The 16,173-nt window shown below is 43.0% G+C and overlaps 1 protein-coding gene across 1 annotated transcript in view; it reads right to left on the bottom strand.

Moving 5' to 3' along the window:
• The window catches only part of acat1 (acetyl-CoA acetyltransferase 1), a 31,203-nt gene extending 22,663 nt beyond the window's left edge, over positions 1-8,540 (bottom strand). Inside the window, exons 1-2 of the mRNA XM_072577471.1 lie at positions 8,417-8,540; positions 4,628-4,675 (exon numbers count right to left, since the gene is read on the bottom strand). Coding sequence (XP_072433572.1) covers positions 4,628-4,675; positions 8,417-8,491 — 123 coding nt within the window. The 5' untranslated portion in view covers positions 8,492-8,540. The remainder of the gene's footprint in view (positions 1-4,627; positions 4,676-8,416) is intronic.
• Between the last annotated feature and the right edge of the window lie 7,633 nt (positions 8,541-16,173).

The raw sequence follows: 16,173 nt of genomic DNA on the forward strand, positions 1-16,173 counted from the left end.
CTATAACACAAGGTTGCACAAGAATACAAACATCACATTTTATACAGAAGAACTATCTGTACAGGAGTTGAGATGTTAAATGCAGTCATTGTTTAGGCCACTTTTGGAATACTGTGTTCAATTTTAGTCTCACTGCTATAGGAAAGATGTTGTTAATCTTTTCTGCACCCTGTCAAGTTTAACAAGGATGTTGCTGGGGTTGCAGGCTTTCAGCTATAGGGAGACATTCAATAAGTTGGGGCGATTTTCCCTAGTGCATTGATCTTACAGGAGGTTTATAGAATCATGAGGGGCATGGATAGAGCGAATAGACAAAAAGTCTTTATCCCAGGGTAGGGGAGTCCAAAACTAGCAGGCATGGGTTAAGGTGAGAGGGGAAGATTTAAAAGGGACCTAAGGAGCACTTTTTTCACGCAGAGTGTGGTGCTTATATGGAATGAGCTGCCAGAGGAAGTGGTGGAGGCAGGTAGAATTACAATATTTAAAAAAGGCATCTGGATGGGTATACGAAGTGTTGAGAGAAACAAGTGGCTAAATGCTGACAAATGGAACTATTTTAATTTAGGATATCTGGTCAGCATAATGAGTTAGACTGAAGGGTCTGTTTCTGTGATGTATACCTTTATGACAAGTGATCTACTCAGCAATAAGCTGTTCAATAATACTGAGTATGGAATCTGCCAGAACCACTCAGCTTCTGATCGCACTACTGCCTAAATCCAAACATTGATAAAAGCTGAATTCAAAAGGCAATGTGAGACCTACTCCCTTGACATCAAGGCAGCACGGAAAGAGCATGATATCAAGGAGCCCTAGCAAGTCTAAAGAGCAAAAGTCTAAACTGAAGTCAGTTGGAACCAAGAGAAAACTCTCCACCTGTTGGAGTTGCACTGAACAGGAAAGGAGATTGTTATGCCTGTAGGAGACCAATCTTCAGTTCCACATCACTGCAGTGGATCCTCTCAGTACAGTCCTGGCTAAAATAATCCTCAGCCACTTCATTAATGATTCACTCCATCTTTAGATTAGATATGGGGATCCTTGCTCCAGAACACACAATGTTTATAACTCCAAAGGCACTGATAAGTCTGTGCCCACCTACACCTAACCTTCTCTCTGTACAATCATTGGCATTAAGATTGTCAAATCCCAACCAACAACATCCTAAGTGTGACAATTCAGTTGAAATTCAACTAGACCAAACATATAAATTGTGGCTACAAAAGCAGGTCAAAGGCTGGAAATTCTGATGCAAGTAACTCACCTCCCGACTCCACAAGTTCTATCAACATTTTATAAGACACAAGTCAGATGACTGAAACATTCTCTGCTTGATAGGATCAAAGCAAATCCATCAAACCTCATCCAGGACCATAAAATTGGCAACCTATCCACCACATTAAAAATCCATCCCTTCCAACAATGACAGCAGTGTGTACCATCTAGAAAATGTAAATTTAGCCAACTCAACAATTCTTTTACAGCAGTGCCTGCCAAACAAACTATTCCCTTCATCAGGAATGGCTTATGCCAGAAACACCAATTGTTCCTGCTCCTCAGATACTGCCTGACCTGCTGTGCTTTTTCAGCACCACTCCAATCTTGACTCTAATCTCCAGAATCTGCAGTACCCACATCTGCCTAAACAAACCATTCCTCCTAGAACAGTGGATGGATGGATGGATACATCACCACCTGTGTGTTCCTCATCCAGTCCAGATTAAGGTGATCTGGAACTATAACTACTATATGTTCACTGTTACTGGGTGAAAATTCTGAAAAATCTAACAGCACTGTACATATATCTACCTACACCAGATAGACTACAGCAGTGGTGTCAGTGAAAGTGGCTCACTACCACCTTCTCAAGGACAGTTATAGATGGGCAGCAAATACTTTCCACACTACTGATGTTACATCCAATGAACAAAAATCACCATTCCACAGCTCTGTATCCTCAGTCTCCAAATGCCTCACACAAACAAAACCCAATTCTGCAATCTCCCACTCTTCCATTCTTTACAGTTCCTCTCCTGAGCCACCATTCCTTCATCTCTACCTCTTCCTCCACCAGGCTACAATTCCCCACTCTCCCTCTGTTCCTCCCCTAGCCGTCACCTTGACCTCAACTGGCATTTACTGGATTAGTGGTGCTGGAAGAGCACAGCAGTTCAGGCAGCATCCAACGAGCAGCGAAATCGACGTTTCGGGCAAAAGCCCTTCATCAGGAATAAAGGCAGTGAGCCTGAAGCGTGGAGAGATAAACTAGAGGAGGGTGGGGGTGGGGAGAGAGTAGCACAGAGTACAATGGGTGAGTGGGGGAGGAGATGAAGGTGATAGGTCAAGGAGGAGAGTGTGGAGTGGATAGGTGGAAAAGGAGATAGGCAGGTCGGACAAGTCAAGGAGACAGTGCTGAGCTGGAAGTTTGAAACTAGGATGAGGTGGGGGAAGGGGAAATGAGGAAGCTGTTGAAGTCCACATTGATGCCCTGTGGTTGAAGTGTTCCAAGGCGGAAGATGAGGCGTTCTTCCTCCAGGCGTCTGAGGTGAGGGAGCGGCGGTGAAGGAGGCCCAGGACCTCCATGTCCTCGGCAGAGTGGGAGGGGGGAGTTGAAATGTTGGGCCACGGGGCGGTGTGGTTGATTGGTGCGGGTGTCTCGGAGATGTTCCCTAAAGCGCTCTGCTAGGAGGCGCCCAGTCTCCCCAATGTAGAGGAGACCACATCGGGAGCACGGATACAATAAATGATATTAGTGGATGTGCAGGTAAAACTGTGATGGATGTGGAAGGCTCCTTTAGGGCCTTGGATAGAGGTGAGGGAGGAGGTGCGGGCACAGGTTTTACAGTTCCTGCGGTGGCAGGCGAAAGTGTCAGAATGGGAGGGTGGTTCGTAGGGGGGTGTGGACCTGACCAGGTAGTCACGGAGGGAACGGTCTTTGCGGAAGGCGGAAAGGGATGGGAGGTCCTGGGCCTCCTTCACCGACGCTCCCTCACCACCAGACGCCTGGAGGAAGAACGCCTCATCTTCCGCCTTGGAACACTTCAACCACAGGGCATCAATGTGGACTTCAACAGCTTCCTCATCTCCCCTTCCCCCAGCTCATCCTAGTTTCAAACTTCCAGCTCAGCACTGTCTCCTTGACTTGTCCGGACTTGTCCGACCTGCCTATCTCCTTTTCCACCTATCCACTCTACCCTCTCCTCCTTGACCTCTCACCTTCATCTCCTCCCCCACTCACCCATTGTACTCTATGCTACTCTCTCCCCACCCCCACCCTCCTCTAGCTTATCTCTCCACGCTTCAGGCTCACTGCCTTTATTCCTGATGAAGGGCTTTTGCCCGAAACGTCGATTTCGCTGCTCGTTGGATGCTGCCTGAACTGCTGTGCTCTTCCAGCACCACTAATCCAGTATTTGGTTTTCAGCATCTGCAGTCATTGTTTTTACCTCAACTTGCATTTCTCTACTGCCCTTCTCTTCCATTCTTGAGCTGCCATTCCCTAATCTTGCTCTTCGTCTCCCAAACTGGCATTCCTTAGTCTCCCTCTCTTCCTCCTCCAAACTGCCAAGCTCAAAACTCATTCTCCCTACACCAAGCCGCATTATCCAAATCTCCCTTTTTGAAAGTCCACTGCCTCAATTGTCTATTCTCAATTCTCTCAACAGTGTCTGTTGTTTTTCTCCTTGGTCCTCAGTCTCCTCCCCACCCAAATATCATTCACTAGCCTCACATTTTGTCCCAACAACCACCAATGCCCAGCCTACCTCTCTATTAATTCACCTACCAGGCCCCCATTCCCTCTTCCTCATTTCCCCTCTCTCCAAACCACCCCTACCTCACCAAAATTCAACTTAAATTCCCTAGTCTTCTATTCCTCCAATCCAATACCAACTCTTTGCAATTTCTTATTTCCAAGTTCCAAACTAAGAGGTTGGTTGTGGTTCAAGTATCAACACTGAAGAATACTGATTCCAAGTTCCAAAGAAAAGACACAGCATGATCCAGCACAAATTTAATGCAGTATGACACCAGTGACTCTTGAAAAGAGTTAATTGTTACAGCATCTTACAGTGTCTATTTGTCATGTAGATGCTCAACTTCAAAAAATTTAATTGTTCATCTGGAGAAAGAATTCAGGAATCCATCAATTTTTGAGGGTTGGGAACTTGCGGTGTAATAAAATGCAATTCTCAGCTCTTGAGATTGCAGAGTTTATTAACCAACAGTCATTGCAACAGACCCCTGATCTCAGACTGAAGCAATAAGTTAATCTCAGATAGTGGCTTTTGCATCTCAATGGACACTTGTAAAGGAACATCCACTTCTTTCAACTGTTGCCTCCTCACAACTGTGTTTCATGCTTTGAATTGTAAATAGATCTAGTGCAGTTCAAATGGTTCATATGTGCAAATATATTTGCAAAGTCTCTCTGATTTCAAGGTCCAAGTTTGGTCCATCATAATGCAAGTTATTTGGGACTGTCAACACTTCCATTTTGGCTGCCAGCTTGTGAACATTTAATTTTAAATGGTGGCCTACAGTGTATATTTCTGGTAAATTTAATCTATAAAACTCATGGGCACAAACAATTCTAATCATGACAAGTTCTAAAATACACCATACTTACATTTAATGCAGGCCCAGATGAATATTCTCTATGCTTATATTTTGCAAGCTGGAATAAAACACATTCAAGAAAACAAGGTGAAAGTGACATGACATACCAGTATATTAAGAACAATACAGCAAGATCAAATAACATTCATGTATTCCATCAAAAAAAAAGTTAATTTTAGTCTTAAAATTTAAAATATGCCAATTATATTTTTTGAATGACAAAGGGAGCCAGATGGCCAGCTCTTTTGTGTTATTCAGTCTGGTGGATTGACAGTATCTCAAAGTTCAAAAGATTACACGTTTATTTACATTTAGTCTACTTCTGCAATTGGTGACCATTACCAGTTTAACCTTTTGAGTATGAGGACAGATTTCAAAATCAAGTTAAACATGTAACTTCTTTGCTTAATCCAAAATCATTATCAAGTTTTGAAAAATAGTCTGACAACTGCTTCTAAATATATTTTTTTTCTGATCAGTCAATATCAAATTAGGCCAATTAGAACTTTTGCCTGTTAGCATGTGGATTTGTGTTCAGAACTAAAAATTGTTACTCTCATTTATAAAATAGTTTGAAGAATTTTTAGAAAAGTAAACACCAAACAATATATTTGATGCCAATTATGAAAATATTTGGTCTCAAAAAGATTAGTGCGTTCTCATGCTGAGAAAGTAAAAACAGCTCGATGCTAGCAACTTCAGAATGAATATTAACAAAGGAATGAGTTCAAACCCCAAAATTGTAAATGCAAAATAAAACAAGAGATTTGTTTGGCACGTGGAAAGACAAATATTTCTGACTATTGACCTGCCTGCTCAATTCCATGGGTTATTACTTCACCATGTTTAGTCAGATATTTGGACTCTGCGATCTACATTGCAAAGTAATATGACCTCTGTTCCAGATATTATAAATGAGAGGTTTAGGTTTATATGTCAAAAACTTAACATCACACGCTTTTCCCAAGGTTTCACATACGAGATGTAATTTGCACGCATTAACTTCTGCAAACAGTTAGAGTTTATTAAAGCTTGTATGAGCTAGATGACCCCTCTTTTTGCTGATCATGCGAAGTAAAGTCAAAATGAGGCCCAGAACAAAGAAAGCACATCCCCTGTATACAGGTCAGTTGGTAATGCCTACAGGTACTCTGGCCAACGCCCCCCCCCCCCCATAAGTACAACAGTAGGATGAGGTAATCCTTGGAGATAATCTCACTGTAAATGCCCTAATCCTGGGGAATCATTACGCAAACGATTTCCTGACTCAGTGATTACCCAAGACAATGTAAGTGTGATACGTCTTAGCTTCAGGGCTGCCCTGCAAACGGATTCTGGCTCCACTACTTCCCCAGACAATGAAGGTGTGATATGCTTCAGTACCGGGGATGATAATGCAAGCAAACTTGATTAGCTGGGGGATGGCTATGAAACTATTTCTGAATGGAAGGGGCTGAATGAGATTTTAATTTGATAATAGTAGGAGTGTAGTAATAAATGACTGTCTAAATGAAATGGGCATCATCTGCATTCCTGCATAAATGTCATCCCCACCCACTTCCAGAATATTATGCTTCTGGAGTTTAACCCTTTAATATTACATTAATGTCCAGGGAGATAGTACAACTTAAATCTTTTAACAATACAATGCCAACTCAATGTTAAAAAAATGAAAAGGTTTAAACAAACCTTTGACATTTAATCAAGTTTCATTGGTTAATTGCAGCGCACAGTTGAATCATTTGTATTAGAAGACCCCAGGATCAACTCCTACTCAATTCTGAGTTAACTAACAAAATTAGTCGCAATCTGGAAAGGCAGCACGTATCTAAGTTTTCTAACTCTATGCACTGATCCCCTACTAGAAATTGCATGAATGTAGATATCATGAAAGATTAAATCTAAATATGTTACTTAATGTTAAGAAGCTGACGACAGTTGCTATCTAGGATCATACAAATGATGGCTGTTTATTAAGATGCCAAAGAGCCCACAACATCCGTGAAGATGTACTCTAACAACAAGAATATTCAGGAACCTTTATAGGTGTGGTTCCTCCTTCTCAAATCCACAGCTCCAATCATGTCCATCCCCACAACATATGTGGAAAATTATAAGCAAACAATCAGTGCATGTCAAAGCATCAATTATCCAAATCATGACAAATATTATGTAAAATATGACAAAGAACATACAATGTCGAAAACAAACCAAAAACAATAAGTCTTAACATGTCTTTGGAAAATTAAACAACATTGATAGAAAAGCAAAAATTATTTGCCTCTCACAGCATCCTTACGTTTCCATTTTCAGACATTCCTTTCTGTAAAGTTCAGTGACATTGGCAGTATTAATATAACAGCTGCACTGCAAAGGTTTTTTTTACATTTTTAGTCAGTTACTCTCCTGTGTCATATTTGAAAGGTAAACTGTTACTTTGTCCCCAACTAAACCCCTCAGCATGAAATTATCCAAAAGAATTCTGAAACAACTGGGAGATGATAGACTGATGGAAGTCTCTCCGAAGTGACAGGCTTCCTCGTGTCAAAAATAGTTTGTGGGAAGATGATGGTGAAGTCAGGAGGTAACTGCATGTCAGAACATTTTTCTACTGGGCGGTGGGGATCCCCAGTGGAGGGCTCGCTATGCGGGAGTTCTCCACCTTTCTCTCGGAGATCTGGGGTGGAGGTTGCTTCACACAGCAGTCCCCTGCAACCACAGATTGCGGTGGTTCATGGACTCCCAGTGTGCTGTGGAAGCCGTGGACCATGTATATAATGGGTGTGGGTGTTTGCATTCCCTTTTTGATTTTCTTAAAAATCTTCTCCTCTGTTTTTGGTTGCACTTCAGCCCTGGGCACCCGGTGCAGAGGGTAGGTCAGAGGACCTCCTTGTGGGTCTGCTCCTGAGCCCAGCCAAACTAGCCATAAACAGATCCAGGCAGCGGGCCATGGAGGGGGTCGTTAGGGCCGATTGCCTCTTCCAGGGCTATGTTCAAGCCTAGGTGCCCTTGAAGAAAGAGCAAGTGGTGCCCACCAACTGTTCAGGGAGTGGAGTGTTTTATTTCCCCCTCCAACTCTATTTTGATCTAATCCCTGCCCTCCCCTCCCCTTCACTATTTTTTCATCACGCAGCATTGCCCTTTGATGAGAAGGGCACTGCTTGTCAGTGGCCACTCTGGTGTTTCCTTCCTTCCTTCCTGTTGGTGGAACATAAATAAAAGATTTACGCACTTGTTCTTCACTGTGTCCTACACCTGCACACACACAACTACTGATTCATGGTCACTTAGCAATGCTTGTTTTTGAAAAAGTTGAAAGGCTAATAGGCAAAAATGAAGTAAAATAAGCTGGAGTAAAATAAGCACTACCGCTGTTCGGCAGTGCTGTGGGGGAAAAGAAATAAAAAAAACAGAACATATTTCTTGCGATTCCTTGACGTTTTATTTTTAAGAGAGTGAGAAGCTGAACAGCCAGCCATCCACCGACACTGATTTAAATGTTTGCAGGTTTTTTTTTGTTTTTCAACTCAACGAAACTCCTCTCCAGGTCTCGATATGGTGTGTCCATTCCCTCCCGCCTCAGAGTGACACGTCAATGTTGTTGTGCTGAGACCCCCACCCCCGGGGTTCCTGTGATGTCCACAGTGACAGGCCTTGCACCAAAACGCAGTGTCTTAGAGCTCAACGTGGGACTGGACAGACCCCCCACCCCCCCCAACCCCATCTCCCGTCCACTGACCTACAGCCCTCACCCTCACCGCGATCGCCCCTACCCTACACAACCCGCCTGATTCCTCACCAGCAGCCGGAGCACGACGTCGCCCCGCTGAAGCCGCCCGTTGGCCGCCAGCACGAAACGAACCACCCCCGCCATCACACACAAACGACCACCTTCACCTTGACCAGGACCACCGACCCAATCAGAGGCGAGCTGCCTCGCCGCCCAATCACGGCCAGCTTTAAGGGGAGGTGGGGCCGCGAGTGGTGGCGGGAGCAAGGTCTCCTGGGAATTGTAGTCCTGGAGGGACAGGGTCAACGCAAGGTGAATAAAAGCAAAATACTGCAGATTCTGGAGGATTGAAATAAAAAGAGTGCTGGAGAGACCCAGCAGGTCTGGTAGCTGAGCTGCGAAGCAAAAGTCATTGGACCTGAAACGTTAGCTGTTTCTCTCTCCACGAAAAATGCTGCCAGACTTATTGAGTTTGTCCTGCGCTTTGTTTTTACTTCAATACTTGAGGCTAATTCATCAATATATTGTCTTCAACGTATTTAATATAAGTCTGAAAGACACAAATATGAACAATGTTAACATTGCAGCACTGTAATACAGACAGGAGATCTATTCAAAAGCTGCTTACTTTCAAATCACAAAGTAAATGAAGGAATATAATATATCTGGTTCTACATTTTTGCCTATTAGCCTTTCAACTTTTTTAAAAACAAGCATTGCTAAGTGACCATGAATCGGTAGTTGTGAGCATTCTTCAAGAGCTAATTGTACTGTGTGTGTAAGGATAATTCTCCCACAATTCAGGACCTTGACGCAGCAATCATGAAGGAACAGCGATGTTTATGTTAGGAAAGTGTAAATGGCAAAGAATTTTAACAAAACATGACCTGCTGTCCTTGTGCAAGTTGTTAGAAGTCATGCAGTTATCTGTAAAGGGCCAGCTTGGTGAGTTGGTCCAGTATCTTGTAGATATAATATACTGCCGCCAATGATAAACAGAGTTAATGTTTCAGTTACAGATGGGAGTACTAATTAAATTGGCTACTTTTTCATGCAAAGAGTTAAACTTCTTGAGTGTTCAAGCTGCAACTAAGTAGAGGATGTCCCATCGGACAGCACATGCTACCATCAAGTTCTATGCCTTATTAGATGACATAGAAACTTATGGAGGCTTAGGATGAGACATTCATTACAGAATTTTCAGTCTGGGATGTGGGCATCACTGGTTTGTCAAGCATTTATTGTCCATCCCTATTGCCCTTGAGAATATGGTAGTGAACTGCCTTCTTGAACTCCTGTAGTCCACTGGTAAGGGCAGACCCATAATCCCATCAGGAACAGAGTTCCACTATTTTGACCAAGCAATACTGAAAACATAGCAATTATTTCCAAGACAGGATTGTGCTTGCCTTAGAGGGGTACATGCTGTTCCCGGGTATCTGCTGCCCTTGTCCCTCTGGATGGTAGCAGTTGTGATTTTGGAAGGTGCTGTCTAAGGAGAAAACATCCATCAGTGTCACCTTTACAGTTCACCCAGAAAGCAACAACACTCCCAGATTTTACGCATTGCCTGAAGTATACAAACCAGATCACCACTTAGACCCATTGTGGCACTGTCAGGAACGCCATTGCGTAAACTGGCAAAAGAACTCCAACAAAAACTATTAGCGGATCCAATCACTCCATACACTCTTCACAAGAATTCCTAGATGACATCAAGAACATAAACATAGACAAGGACAAAGCAACGATCTCATTTGATGTAACAGCACTATTCACTTCAATTGACAAAACTCTAGCCAGACAGACAATAGCCAACCTCCTGAACAAGCAGAACAGACAAGATGACGGGGAACTATCAACAAAGACTGCATGCTCAAACTACTAGACCTGAGCTTGACGACACACTTCACATTCAACAACCAAATATAATAACAGATCAATGGAACACCTATGGCCTAAACCATCTCTGGGCTCACAGCAGAAGCAGTGATGCAAAGGTTGGAACAAACAGCCCGACCACAAATCCAACCTAAACTCTGGATCAGATATGTAGACAGCACCTTTGTTATCATTAAGAGAACAGAAATCAACAACACACACCGGATCAACAACACCACACTCTCAGGGATCAGATTTTCAAGGGGGGAGGAAGCCAATGATCAACTCCCATTCCTGGGTGTGATGGTACAAAGAACACAGAACAGAGAATGCACCACAAATGTGTACAGGAAAGCTACACACACCAACCAGGTCTGAATTACAACAGCAACCACCCAAACACACACAAGAGAAGTTGCATTAGGACTCTGTTCAGAAGGGCTACAACACACTGCAGGACTCCTGAAGGAAAGAAAAAGAACAGAGAGTCTCCACCAGGATATCCCTGCAACTTCATCCACAGACGCCTAACAGACAAACAACGTGATGAGGACATGCCACGACCTGACTCACTAACCACGCTACCTTACATAAAAAACATCTCGGAACTGACAACCAGACTTCTCTGATCACTGGGATTTATGACAACCCATAAACCAACAGCCAGGCTCAGACAACAATTCATCAGGACAAAAGACCCGATACACATCATAGAACATAGAATGTTACAGTGCAGTACAGGCCCTTCGGCCTTCAATGTTGCACAGACTTGTGAAATTAATCTGATGCCATCTAACCTACACCGTTCCATTATTATCCATATGTATGTCCAATGCCCAATTAAATGCCCTTAATGTTGGCGAGTCTACTACTGTCGCAGGCAGGCCATTCCACACCCCTACTATTCTCTGAGTAGAGAAACCACCCCTGATATCTGTCCTAAATCTATCACCGCTCAACTTAAAGGTATGTCCCGTTGTGTTAGCCTTCACCATCCGAGGAAACAGGCTCTCACTGTCCACTTTATCTAACCCTCTGATTATCCTGTATGTCTCAATTAAATCACCTCTCAACCTTCTTCTCTCCAACAAGAACAGCCTCAGTTCCCTCAGCCCTTCCCACTGCTGTCTTTGATTGGCCCTAGTCTTACTCTAGTCATTCTTTCATTCCTGATATACCTGTAGAAGGCCTTAGGACTTTCCTTGATCCTTTCTGCCAACAACTTCTCATGTCCCCTCCTGGATCTTCTTAGCCCTCTCTTTAGATCTTTTCCAGCTAATGTATAACTCTCAAGCCCCCTAACTGAGCCTTCGTGCCTCATCCACACTTGAGCCAGCTTCTTTCTCTTGACAAGAATTTCAACTTCTTTAGTAAACCATGGATCCCTCTCACGACAACTACCTCCCTGCATGATAAGTATATACTTATCAAGGGCCCACAGTAGCTGTTCCTTGAATAAGCTCCACATTTCAAATGTGTCTATCCCCTGTAGTTGCCTTCCAAAAATACTTGGAAGTGTATGGCAAAATAGGGCAAAGTCAGCATGATTTCGTCAAAGAGAGGTCATGCCTAACAAATCTGATAGAATTATTTGAGGAAGTAACAATGACTACCAGACTACTCAGACCTCTTGGCATCACAGTAGCTCACAAACCCACCAACACACCAAAACAGCAGATAATGAACTTGAAAGACCCTATACAGACAACAAGCAAAACTAATGTCATTTACAAAATGCCATGCAAGAACTGTAACAAACACTATGTTAGACAAACAGGCAGAAAACGAGCCACCAGATACATGAACATCAACTAGCCACAAAACAACATGACTCTCTCTCATTACAATCCTTACATACAGATAAGGAAGGACACCACTTCAACTAGGACAAGGAAACAGAGACACACATGAGAATTTGTAGAAGAATGGCATTCCAACCAAAACTCTATCAACCAGCACATTGACTTGGAGCCCATTTACCACCCCAGAGAAAAGGAACAGGAAATGATATCATGATAGGAAATGACATCACCAACCCAAAGAAACTCAAACATGTAAATAGAAAGCAGGAATCATCAGCAGTGCTTTGTTCAGAGGCTCACTAGTATGGTGATGAAATGTCTGAAAAAAAAACTTGCCAGCTCAGTGACCAAACATACATCCAGAAGTAACAAACAAATTAGACCAAGGAGAGCTAAATGGATGTCATCTACCTGGACTTCAAGAAGGCCTTTGACAAGGTGCCACACTGCTGAGTAAGATAAGAGCCTATGGCAGCAAGGTGCTTGCATCGATGGAAGATTTGCCATCTGGCAGAAAGCAGAGAGTGGGTATAAAAGAGTCTTTCTCAGGATGGCAGGTGGTGACAAGTGGTGTTCCACAAGGGTCAGTTTTGGGACACATAACCTTTCCCTTTATATGTTAATGATGTAGATGAAGGAGCTGAGGTCATTCTGGCGAAATTTGTCATTGAAACAAAGAGACATAGAGGGAGAGGTAGACTTGAGGAGGCTGCAGAGGGATTTGGAGAGGTTAGGAGAATGGGCAAAGAAGTAGCAGATAGAGTACAACTTGAGAAAGTGTGAGGTCATGCACTTTAGTAAAAAGAATAGAAGCATGGAATATTTTCTAAATAGGAAGAAAATGCAAAAGTCTGCAGTGCAAAGAGACTTGGGAGTTCTAGTCCAGGATTCTCTCAAGGTAAATTTGCAGATAAGTCAGTAGTTCGGAAGGCAAATGAAATGTTGGCATTTATTTTGAGATGACTTGACCATAAAAGCAGGAATGCACTTCTCAGGGTCTGGTCAGGCCACATTTGGACTATTGTGTGCAGTTTTAGCCCCCATCTTCCAGGAAGGATATACTGGCCCTGGAGCACATTCAGAGGATGTTCATGACTTCCCAGGAATGAAAAGCTTAACATATGAGGAACCTTTGAGGACTCTGGGTCTATACTCAATGGAGTTTTGAAGGCTGAGGGGATATCTAATTGAAACTTATGGAATACTGAATAGCCTGGACACAGTGGATGTTGTTTCCATTGGTAGGAGAGGCTAGGACCTGAGGGCAAAGCCTGAGAGTAAAGGGAAGACCTTTTAGAACTGAGATGGGGGAAAATGTCTTCAGCCAGAGTAGTGAATCTATGGAACTCACTGCCTCAGAAGGCAGGTCATTGAGTATCTTTAAGATGGAAACAGGTAGGTCCTTGATTGTCAAGAGGATCAAGGGTTACAGGGAGAAAGTCGGAGAATGGGTTTGAGAAACTTATCAGCCATGATTTAATGGCAGAGCATACTCAGTGGGCTAAATAGCCTCACTTCTGCTCCTGTGTTATGGTCTTAATTCAGCCACTGCTATGCTATTAGTATCCTAGGAAGTCCATTCTGATGAGCAATACAAAGTCTTTCATACAGAACACAAGCGGGCATGCAGACAAATACATTATTTCATCTGGCACAGACTATTTACTCCATTCCAACACCCAATTAAATGTGATCTCCTGGACAAAGGTTCTATGATATCACATCCAGCCCCAAAAGTATTTCATTGACTCTGGCCTATTTCACATCCTTATACCATGTTAACACCAACACTAAAAAATAAATCAGAATGTTTCATCAGATCACTTACCTGAAAAATGAACTCTCTTTATTCCCAATCTGCAGTCGCTACCAGATTTGTGAAAATTTTCTATTTTTATTTGAATTTCAGAATATTTTTTGGTGTTTCACAGGAGTGGAAACAGCCTGAACTGTTTAGCTGCTGTGGCTATGCAACGGCATAATGACACCACTATGCTTTTACAGTAATTTATGAACTAGCACACTTTATATGATTGAGGTCATGAAAGCTGCATTACAAGTGCAAGCTTGTTTTTTCCTAATCTTTTGTTTAAACCCAACCTCCATCATATCAACTCCTCTTCTTTCTGTGTCCTAAAATCTCATTGCGTGCCTCTGAGGTTTCTAGTATACCTACATTTAACTCATTGGACTCATGCCCAATTTCCTCCGACTGTGTTTTCTGCCAAATCCTTATAATCTCTTCCATTTTCTTGCATATATCTTCATTCAATTTTCACACTTTCAATTTCCCTGGATGAGATTCTAAATGATTACTTTGCATCAGTGCTCACTGAGGAGAGGAACATGAATGTTGAGATTAGAGATAGAAGTTTGATTAGTCGGGATCACATTGACATAAGTAGGGAAGATATGTTGGGTAGGCTAAAGGTTATTAAGGTGGACAATTCCCCAGGACCAGATGGGATCTATTCCAGGTTGCTGAGGAAGGCGAGAGAGGAAACAGCTGGGGCCCTGACAGATATCTTTGTGGCATCCTTAAATACAGGTGAGGTGCTGGAGGACTGCAAGGTTGCTCATGTTGTCCCCTGTACAAGAAGGGTAGTAGGGATATTCCGGGTAACTACAGACCAGAGAGCCTGACGTCGGTGGTGGAGAAGTTGCTGGAAAGGGTACTGAGGGACAGGATCTATTTATATTTAGAAAAGAATGAGCTTACCAGTGATAGGCAACATGGTTTTGTGTGGGGGAGATCGTGCCTTACTAACTTAATAGAGTTCTTCGAGGAAGTGACCAAGTTGATAGATGAAGGAAGGGCTGTTGATGTCATATACATGGACTTTAGTAAGGCGTTTGATAAGGTTCCCCATGGTAGACTAATGGAGAAAGTGAAGTCACATGGAGTGCAGGGTGTTCTGGCTAGGTGGATAAAGAACTGGTTGAGCAACAGGAGACAGAGTAGTAGTTGAAGGGAGTTTCTCAAAATGGAGAAAGGTGACCAGTGATGTTCCACAGGGGTCAGTATTGGGGCCACTGTTGTTTGTAATATACACAAATGATCTGGGAGAGGGCACTGTTGGTATGATCAACAAGTTTGCAGATGACATGAAGATTGGTGGAGTAGCAAAAAGCATAAGGGACTGTCAGAGAATACAGGAGGATATAGATAGACTGGAGAGTTGGGCAGAAAAATGTCAATCCAGACAAATGTGAAGTGATGCATTTAGGGAAGACTAATTCTAGAGTGAATTATACAATGAACGGAAGAGCCTTGGGAAAAGTTGATGGGCAGAGAGATCTGGGAGTGAAGATCCATTGTATCCTGAAGGTTGCTGCACAGCTGGATAGAATGGTCAAGAAGGCATATAGTATACTTGCCTTCACTGGAAGGAGTATTGAGTATGAGAGCTGGCAAGTCATGTTAAAATTGTACAAGACATTGGTTCGGCAGCATTTAGAATACTGTGTGCAGTTCTGGCCGCCATATTACCAAAAGGATGTGGGCGCTTTGGAGAGGGTGCAGCGAAGATGACGATGTTGCCTGGTATGGAAGGTGCTAACTATGAAGAGAGGTTGAGTAGGTTAGGTTTAATTTCATTAGAAAAAAGGAGATTGAGGGGGGACCTGATTTGAGGTTTACAAAATCATGAAGGGTATAGACAAGGTGGATAGAGACAAGCTTTTTCCCAGGGTGAAGGATTCAATAACGAGAGGTCATGCTTTCAAGGTGAGAGGTGGCAAGTTTAAGAGGGATATACACAGCAAGTACTTCATACAGAGTGTGGTGGGCATTTGGAACGCATTGTCAGCAGGGGTGGTAGAGGCAGGCATGGTAGATTCATTTAAGATGTGCATGACGAATGTAATTTACAGGATTCCATGCAAAGACTGCATGAAACACAATATAGGGCAAACAGGCAGACAACTAACAATCCGCATCTGTGAACACCAACAAGCCACTAAGCATCACGACCAGCTGTCCCTAGTAGCCATACACACAGATGACAAGGACCACAAATTTGACTGAGACAACACAACAATCATAGGACAAGCTAAACACAGGACAGCCAGAGCATTTCTGGAAGCATGGCACTCAGCCACGGACTCCGTCAACAAGCACATCCACCTAGACCCAATCGACCA

Source organism: Chiloscyllium punctatum, chromosome 9 (assembly GCF_047496795.1).
Source record: "Chiloscyllium punctatum isolate Juve2018m chromosome 9, sChiPun1.3, whole genome shotgun sequence".
Taxonomy (NCBI): domain Eukaryota; kingdom Metazoa; phylum Chordata; class Chondrichthyes; order Orectolobiformes; family Hemiscylliidae; genus Chiloscyllium; species Chiloscyllium punctatum.